The sequence below is a fragment of the Elephantulus edwardii genome, unplaced genomic scaffold (genome assembly GCF_000299155.1).
Source record: "Elephantulus edwardii isolate Elephantulus edwardi_28Jun2011 unplaced genomic scaffold, EleEdw1.0 scaffold00100, whole genome shotgun sequence".
NCBI classification, from domain to species: domain Eukaryota; kingdom Metazoa; phylum Chordata; class Mammalia; order Macroscelidea; family Macroscelididae; genus Elephantulus; species Elephantulus edwardii.
Window position 1 is genome coordinate 445,649 of NW_006399850.1, and position 9,738 is coordinate 455,386.

The window sequence follows — 9,738 nt, forward strand, 5'->3', positions numbered from 1 at the left end:
ATGACTGCTGTTAGGGACCTCTCCAAAGTGCTGAAGAGCAGTAATTTCACTGTGGAGACTAATATACACCTAATAAAGGCCATGGTCTTTGCAATCAGTTGTTATGCATCAGAGAGTTGGACAATGACTAGGGAGGATAGAAGGAGAATTAATGCCTTTGAGCTGTGGTGTTGGAGAATAGTATTGAATATACCATGGACTGCTAAGAAAATGAACAGGTTCATCCTGGAGAGGGTTAAACCAGGCTGCTCCTTGGAGGAAAGCATTCTGAATATTCATCTGATATACTTTGGACATGTTGCAAGGAGAGATCAGTCCTTGGAGAAGGATGTCATTCTTGGGAGGGTGGAGGGACAGCACAGGAGAGGAAGACCCTCTAGGAGGTGGATTGATTCAGTGACTGGAGTAATGGGGGTAAGTGTGTTGGAGATAGTGAAATTGGCACAGGCTAGAGCAGGGTTTAGGGCTGTTGTACACAGGGTCGCTGTGAGTTGCAGACAGCTCGATATCACATAACAGCAGCAACAGCAACAGTGTTCTTTTGTTCTGTTTGTACAACAGCCTCTTGGTCTAGTTTTAAGTTTCACATGAGCACAGGTATTTCGGGATTTCCATTCTTCTCAGTGTTAGCCATAATTTGTTATAATCCACGTCAGACAAATGACTCTGCATAGTAGATAAAGCATATACATATATTTTTCTGGTATTATTTGCTTTTAGCCAGGATCCATCTGGCATTAACAGTTATATCCCTAGAGCCTCATCTTAATCCATTTTCAACATCTGGCAGTTCTCTGTGTACTGTTCTGGTTTTGAGTGATCTTCAGCAGTATTTTGCTTACATGTGATATTAATGATACTACTTGATAATTTCCACATTTTGTTGGATCCCCTTTTGAAATGAGAATAAATATGGATCTCTTCTAGTCAGTCAGCTGTCCTCTGCATTAACTGGCATAGATTGATGAGTGTGTTCAGGGCTGTCACTTGAAACATGTCAGTTGGTATCCTATCAATTCCTAGAGCCTTATCTTTTTCCAGTACCTTCATTGAAGCTTGAAAGTCTTCCTTCATTACCATTGGCTTTGGATCTTATGGTATTTCCTGAAATGTTTCAGTGTCAGTCAGTTCTTTTTGGTACAGTGATTTGTGTGATTTTCTCCATCTTCTTTTGATACTTCCTGGATTGTTCAAAATTTTGCTTTTAGCATCTCTAAGTATTGCAACCCTAGGCTTGCATTTGTTTTCCAGTTCTTTCAGCTTGAGAAATGCCAAGTGAATTATTCTCTTGATATTTCTTTTACTTCCCTCCCCCCCATAAAGAACATGTATGTGAATCCAGGGGGTAAGGGTCGGGATGAAATCACAGGGTTGCACAGTTTGGGGGTGGAGGGAGTTGGTGAAGGAAATGAGAGAGATCTGGTGGGGACCAGAAAAGACAAGGTAATGATGGGCATAGTCTAATGGTGATTATTTTCTTTTTACAGAGAAACTTTTTTCATTTGTGGGTTTCTCATTTGGGAATGGGACACAGACTCTGGCTGCTTCATGCTGAACAGGGGCATTGAGATGAAGGAGAAGGGGAGCCCACATTAACACTTTAGTGATGGTCTTGAGTTGAGGCTGCATGCCTTCTTCAGTTAGAAGCTATTTCCCTTAGGATTTCTGCCCTCTGGAAAGTGTTTGCCTGGGTAAGTTCAGTCGGGGTGGCTGGCTGAAGTTTGAGACTCCTTCCACCTTCATTCCTTAGCTGGCAGTTATATTTCCCTTTTGTCCGCAGAACTGGGCTGAGTGTTCAAGGCTGGAGCAAGGCTTCAGTGTTCAGGTTACCTACCTATAGGAAAGGGAGCAAACCTAGAGAGAACAAACTTGTGGGTTAAAAGAGAAGGGCTTTGGAGACGTTACTTACAGATGTACTGGAGGAGGAGATGCAGGAAAGTGGCTTAGATAAAATTTCTCATACAGACCAGGTGGCTCTCCCCAGCACCTGAAAGCACTCCCCAAGGGCCAGGTGGCACTCCCCAGGGGCCAGGAGCCAGGTGGCACTCCTCAGGGGCCGGACATTTCTTTTACTTTTTATTCTCCAATTTTAGCCCTATGCATATTCCATTATAATAGTTTGGTTTGTCTTCTTGAACTGACCTTCGAAATCTTCTGTTCAGCTCTTTTACTTCAGTCTTTCTTCTTTTGTTCTGGCTTCTAGACACTCTGAGAAATTTTCACTATCTCTTCTGACATCCTTTTTTGTTTTTTCTTCTTCCTTTGTGGTGACCTTTGTGTGATGCTGAACACTGTGACACTGATGTATCAAATGCAATAATTGTTACCTATGATGGACAGTGTTTGGTGGAACTCCCAGATTAAAACAGGCTTGGAAGCAGGAGTGGCATCCACTTGCGAAATAGCTTGCCTCTGGAAACTATGACCTTAGAGAAACGATGAAAGTTATACAGGTGTTCAGGTCTTTTGTTCACGTAGGGTTGCTATGAGTCATCTATGACTCGATGGCACTTAACGACATAGTGCCCTCTAGCTCTCTTCATGGATGATATCCTTGATATCATCCCGTGTTAATGTAGTCTTTAATCATTATTGTTGAGTGCTTCAAATCTGTTAGATTATTTTTAAATCCAAGTGATACAGACTCACAATCATACTTTGGTATCATGGACTTGTGTTCATTTTCTTCACCTCAGTTTGAACTTGAACATAAGTAATTGATAATCTCTTCAACAGTGAGCAACTTGCTTGGTTTTGGCTACTGATACTGAACTTCTTCAGTGTTTTTTGCACACAGATGTAATCAGTCTGTTTCCTGTGTAGTCCATCTGGTGAGGTCCATGAATAAAGTCACCATTTGTGTTTTTAAAAACAAGTATTTGTGATGAATAAATCAGTAAACGTACAAAATTTTATTACTCTATTTTCAGCCTCATTTTGGTCACCTTTCTGACTACCCTTCCTCCTTCGTTGTTTCCAACTTTTACATTTCAGTCACCAGTTATCATTAACATATCCTAATTGCATGTTTTTTCTGTTTTGGACTACAAAATTTGATATAAATTTTGAGTTTCCTACTTTTTGGCTTTAGCTGCTGGTGTGTATATTTGAGAAATAAGAATTTTCTGAAACAACATATGAGCAAGAGCCTATGGTGATGAAAGAAGTTCAGGCTGCTTTGAAGGGTTTCCTCCCACTGGATTTTCAGAGGCACTGAATTGCATGAGTGTTTGCCTATTCTTCTCCTGTGGAGCAGCTGATGAATTCTAACCATATACCTTTGGGATTACAACCCAGCTTCTTACCATTAGGCTACCAGAACCTCCCTCTCTTATATTGTTGTTAAGTGCTATTGAGTTGCTTGCGACTCCTAGCGACCCTCTGTACAACTCTGAACTCTATTCTGAGCCAACGTCATCATCATTGACATACCAACCCCCATTACCCCAGTTACTGAGTCAGTCAGTCTCATCCAGGGTCTTCCTTTTTTGTGCTGTCCCTCCACCATCCCAGGCTTGACTTCCCTCTCCAAGGACTGGTCCCTCCTTGCAACATGTCCAAAATATGTAAGACAAAGCTTCAGAATCCTTGCCTCCAAGAAGTAGTCTGGTTACACCCTCTCCAGGACAAACCTGTTTATTCTCCTAGTAGTCCATGGTTTGTTTATTCAATACTGTTCTCCAGCACCACAGATCAAAGTCATCATTTCTTCTCCTATCATCCCTAGTCATCAAGTTTTCTGATACATAGCAAGTAATTGCGAAGACCATGGCCTCGATCATTTGCACCTTAATCTCCAGACTGACGTCGTTGCTCTTCAGTACTCTGGTGGGATCCCTGATAGATGGCAGATTTTTCAATTTCAATTTGTTTTTTTGTTTTCTGGCTACTGTTTCCAGGAGTGTTGACTATTGATAATCAAACTGATTCTGTTAGCAGTCTCAATCTCTTTACGTCTATCATCATCATGCTTCCAGACGGCCCCAGTAGTGAGAATCTTTGTTTTCTTGATGATAAGTTTCAATCCATATTGAAGGCTGCAGTCCTTGATTTTGACCTTCTGCAACAAGTGCCTCACGTCCTCCACAGTTTCGGCAAGCCAGGTTGTATCATCTGCATAACACAGGTTGTTGATGAGTCTTCCTCCAATCCTGATGCCATGTTCCTACTCATAGAGCCCAGACTCCTGGGTGGTCTGTTTCACAGATAGATTTAAAAGGTAAGAAAATAGGATGCATCCCTGGAGTATACCTTTACTGATTTTGAAGTGTTTCCTTGCTCTGTTCTGACAACTGCCTCCTGGTAGTGGTCTTTAAAAGATTTGTAAGACCATATATGACTTGGGTTCTTTAACCTTGCTTTTCCCTTACAGTTTTAAGTACATCATTTCATTCATTCATAAAATTTACTTCTCATTGTTATGAACCATAGAATCAGAACAACCTCATTGCTGATCCTCTAGCAAGCTTTCAGGAGCAATAAATAAATTACACAGGAGGAGATTGCCTGTCTTTCTCCTGTGGAGCAGCTGGTAGAATCTAACGTGCATGGTTTTGGTTTGACAGTACAACTCCTTACGTCTAGGCCTACACTTTTATCAGAACTTCCTGTGCATAGTAGTCTGACCTACAGTCTGCCCCGGTCTAGTTTAGATTGCCAGTAGTGAGCTTCTCCAACAATTTCTTCCATAAATGTAGTCAGTCTGATTCTGTACAGTGCATAAGGAGAGATCCATGTGTAAAGTCATCGTTAGTGTCTTTTAGAAAAGGTACTTGCAGTGAACACATCATTGTAATTAACCCATCTTGATTGAATGTGTCTGATCAATTTTGGACTGCAAGATTTGGTAAATATTCTCAATTTTTTCCTCCTTGGCTATAGCTGTAGGACTGTATATTTGAGTAATAGTTGTGTTAACTGGTCTTCCTTGTATGCATATGAATATTATCCTGTCACTGAAAATACTTCAGGATAGAACTTAAATTGACTTTTTTACTATGAATGTAACATCATTCTTCTGTTTTTCATTCCCAGCATAGATTCAGAGCGGCCAAAGCGAGTCCATCTCATCTCACTAATGCCTAATATGTCGATGTTCATGTGTTCCATTTAATTTTTAACAGTTTCTAGTTTTAAAAAATTCAGGCTACATATATTACATGTTCCAATTGTTAAACGATGTTTGTTATTGTTTTTCCTCATTTCAACTGACTTCCAGTCTGGGCTCTACCACTACACTACTATAACTATCCTCATTCCTCTAGTGCACATAGGGTTTTCAAAGACCTGTTATTCACCTTCATCTAGCTTGGGCCCACCATTAACAACCTTAGCACCAGCAGTCAGGAAATAAGGAGACACATTGCACTGGGAAAATATGCAGTTAGGGACTTCTCCAAATTATTGAGGTGTAATGATGTCACTTTGAGAACTAAGGTGCATCTGATTCAGGCCGTAGTCTTTCCAGTCACTTGCTATGCATCTGAGAATTGACGGTGAATAAAGATGACATAACAAGAATTGATGCCTTTGAGCTGTGGTGTTAGAGAAAATCACTGAACATCCCATGGACAGCCAAAAGAACAAATATGTCTTAAAGAGAGTACAGCCAGAATGCTCTTTGGAGGCAAGAATGATGAGCCTTCGCCATTTGCTAGGAGGGTTAATTCTTTGGAGAAGGACATAGTACTTGGAACAATAAAGGGTCGGTGAGGAAGAGGAAGGCCCATGAGCTGGTGGATTGATCCAGTGACTGCCGCAGTGGGCTCTTGTGTGTCACAAAGTGTGAAGATGGCACAGGGTAGAATAGGGTTAACATCTTTTGTTCATAGGGTTGCTATGATTCCTACTTAGCTCGACGGCACCTAACAACAACAACAACCTTGTATAAGAAAGAGTGGTGAGCTCTTAAGAGAGAACAAGAGAGATAAAGTCTTTGCTCACATGTATCGTACATTTCACAAATAATGTAAGTTTTTGTATAATTTGGTTGGTAATAGAAAAATGAGGAAAAATAAATGGAAAGAGAGTTGAAGTTTTAATAACTTAAATAATTAGGGAAGGCCTCATTGAACACTGGGGGAGGTATCTGAATAAATGAAGGATGTACTGCTGTTGTTGCCACAGGAAAAGCACCTACAATTAATGCAATAATTAGCAGTAACACCCTGAAGTGAAAGTATGTAGTAGGAACAGCAAGGGAGTCTGTATTATTTAACCCAGTGGGTATATTTGGGAGTGCTTTGCAATTCTTTCTGAGGATTTTACTTACATCTGCAGGACATGGATGGATTTTGAGCAGAATTCTATTACCAGAGTTTTGGAAACATGTTTTTTAAAATGGTAGAAAGAATATTGTATAAATGAAAGATGTTATTAGATGTCGTTATTCATTTACTGTTACTAGAAACTATTGCCTGCTTGCTGACAAGTTATTCAATTGTTGTTGATTGCTGTCAGGTTGAATGCGACTCATAGTGACTCTATGAACAAAAGACCTAATGCCTTTGCATAACTGTCATCATTTCACCGAGTTCATAGAGTTTCTAGAAGCATGTGGTTTAGGAAGTGGATGACACTCCTGCTTCCAAACCTCTTAACAACTGGGAGCTCCACCAAATACTGTCCACATTGGGAAGCCATTCTGGTATTTGATATCCCAGTGGCACAAGGTTCAACATCACAACAACCCAGGTTACTTCATGCTGCACATTGACAAAGAGTGATGTACAAAGTGGAAGAGTGTTCCTCCAGATATAATAGCACTAGTTTTACTTAGCAGGGGTTAAGTGTCAAGTCGAATATGACTGAGAGTAAGTTTTGCACAAAACATTTAAACTCTGTTCTCTGACTAACATCATTTTTTTACAGAACTCTATTCTATAACTACCATCATTTCTGTACATATATAGAGTTTAGAGAGTTTGTAGAGTTTACAGAGGCATCTAGTTTAGGAAGTGTGTGCCACTCCTGCTTCCCGGCATAAATCAATTTGGAAGCTCATCCAAACACTGTACATAATGGGTAACCATTATAGACTGTGGAACAGTGTGCAGCGTCACAGCAACACCACGTTGTTCAGTTCAGCAAATAGACAAAAGATTTCTGTGTTATTCAATTAGTAAGCTAAAAAATATTTTAAAATATGCTACTAATAAATACACAAAAGTGTTTTAGAAAATTTCACAGAAGTTTTGTGTTTAATTTTAAAAAGCCAGTCAACATAGGATTCTGAATTTACATTTAAGCATTAACTCAAAGTTTTTTTAAATGGAGGGTAAACTGTTTATGACATAATCTCTAAAAAAATTAATTGTAGGCTCATAAATAGGATTATATCATTCCTGGTACTTAACCAGGTAAAGGAGATGAATTCAAATCTCTCACTTTCTTACATGAAAAGTATTTACTAGACAATAATAATTCATATAATGGGTGTTGGTTAAAAAATAAGGCCTGATAGTTTATATAAACTAGTTGCTCTTTCATGTTGAATGACTATGTAATTGTAAAAAAATTATGGTAATCAGGTAAACATTTTGTCAAATATTGGTAGTAATTTTTTAAAGTTCTAAATTACAAAAATTTGAGTGTAACTATAGTGTTTAATTTAGAACTCTACCAGCTATTTATTTAGCCAGAGCTAAACCTAGAGGATACTTTTCATTCCTGCTTGATTTTACTTTTCTTAGTCTCCAGTCTCCAAATGACTCAGCCGTTTTGTTGTTTTGGTTTTGACCTTCTGTTTATTTCTCTCTCTAATCTCTTAGATTATATATGGAATATAGTCTGGATCATCTTGGTTGGCTAAATTAGACTAGATCAGTTTGGAAGGATTACCAAAAGAGTTGCTTTATGCTGTTATACCAATGTACTATTGTACAATTGATGTTCTTTAGTTTGGTTTTCAGAGCTCTGTGTAACCTTTTTCCCCTCCAACTGTATAGCCTCTGCTGACCAGAATGAGAAAAATTTGCCAAATGTGTAGACCTCCCCATGTATCTTCCTTACCTCTGCAAGGTGGTTTTTGTTTGGTTTGGTTTTTTTTTTAAAAAAAAAAAATTTCAGTAGTTTGGGTAAAATTGTGCAAGCAAATTAGATTTCTGTTAAATTATTTTTTGTTTGTTTTGTATTATGACATTGATTGCATTCTCTTCAGCATACCAACATACCTGCATCCCTGGCCTGCCTTTTCTATTTACCCTTATTTCCTACTCCTTCCTGCTTTCTCAAACTCAAAAAGGCTCATTGCCATAGAGTTGGAACTGACACATAGCTGACCCTCTGGTGAGGTTTTGGGAAGCTGTAAATTGCACAGAAATACATTGTCCATCCTTTCTACTGTGGATTCACTGATGGGTTTTAATTGTCATTAGAAGTTTTTTATTATGAGAACTGAAATGAATTTGTTTCTAATGCTTTCATTAATTTTATTTTCCACCTAGATTTCCTTTAGTGTGTCTTAAAAACCTTCAAGATGGTACTAGCAGACCTTGGAAGAAAAATAACATCAGCATTACGCTCATTGAGCAATGCCACCATCATCAATGAGGAGGTATGTGAAAGATATGTAGTTGTGGATCAGCACTAGTATCGTAGATGTTGAATCATCAGTAAACTCTATGGTTATATTTATTTTGATAGATATAAAAGAGCGTATTCCTGTATTGATAAGAGCACCTTACTATTAGCTTCAGCTTTCTGTAAAGAGTTACTCTTCAACACCTTCCCAGCCACAAAAACAACCCAAAACAACAAACCCTTTAAACTTAACATGTGAAAGCACACATTTTATCTTTTGAAAATGCTTTGAATTTAGAAATAGACTTTTGCATTCTCTTTTGGTATAGACGTAAGACATCAGACTCCTTCTTTTCTTGGCTATAAATGTACTTTTGTACTTATTTGATCCTCTTCTTCCTGACTTTTGTCTAGTACTCTTCTTATAAACTAGCATTTTTAGCTTAACTTCTATAATTTTTCTCTAAAATTCTTACTATTTGTTTTGTAGATTTTTGAAAGCTGACTCCTTATGATATCTGACATGATATGATACCTGATACACTCCTCTTCCTAGTTTTATTATTGTAATTTGTGAGGGTCCCCCTTTTATTTCTCCTCATAATATATGTCTAAAATTATGAAAAAGGTTGAATATCATCCATATATTTATTTTCCATTTTGTGACATCAGTGGAAAAAAGCACTGACTCTTGTATTAAAAGATCTTGGTTAGTGTCTCACTTTTGCCATTTATTAGCCAACTGACATAATTTGAAGTAGGTCAGCTTTAAGTATCTTACATATATTCATATAGCAAGAGGAGATAGCTATTCTCTTACAAGATCAAATGAAGTAATAGATTTAAAGGTACTTTGAAGTTTGGGGGAAAATTTCAATGCAGGATTTTATACCAACACCTTAATAAAAAAATGAAATGAAATTATTTTTAATATAGACCTTCCTGGTCTTTATTTAAAATAAAGATCAGGGACCTCTGATGGCATAGTGACAAGAAGCTGCGCTATAATCCTGAAGGCATGAAGTTTTAATCTACTAGCTGTTCTGTGGGAGAAGGTTGAGCATTTGCCTCCTGTGTGTTAACTGCACCTGAAAACCCTCTGGAGGGTAAGCTATGGGTTGGTTCCTACTCAATGTACATAGCAGTGACAACAAAGACCTTCTTAGAGATCACCTAATCTGGTGTCTCATTTACAGAAAGCAAGTTTCATGTGTTAAT

General features: G+C 38.2%; 1 protein-coding gene across 1 annotated transcript in view; it reads left to right on the forward strand.

The window, feature by feature from the left end:
- Window positions 1–8,476: 8,476 nt before the first annotated feature.
- Window positions 8,477–9,738, forward strand: part of SRP54 (signal recognition particle 54kDa) — a 32,188-nt gene continuing 30,926 nt past the window's right edge. The window contains exon 1 of the mRNA XM_006891577.1: window positions 8,477–8,554. Within this exon, the coding sequence (XP_006891639.1) occupies window positions 8,477–8,554 (78 nt within the window). The remainder of the gene's footprint in view (window positions 8,555–9,738) is intronic.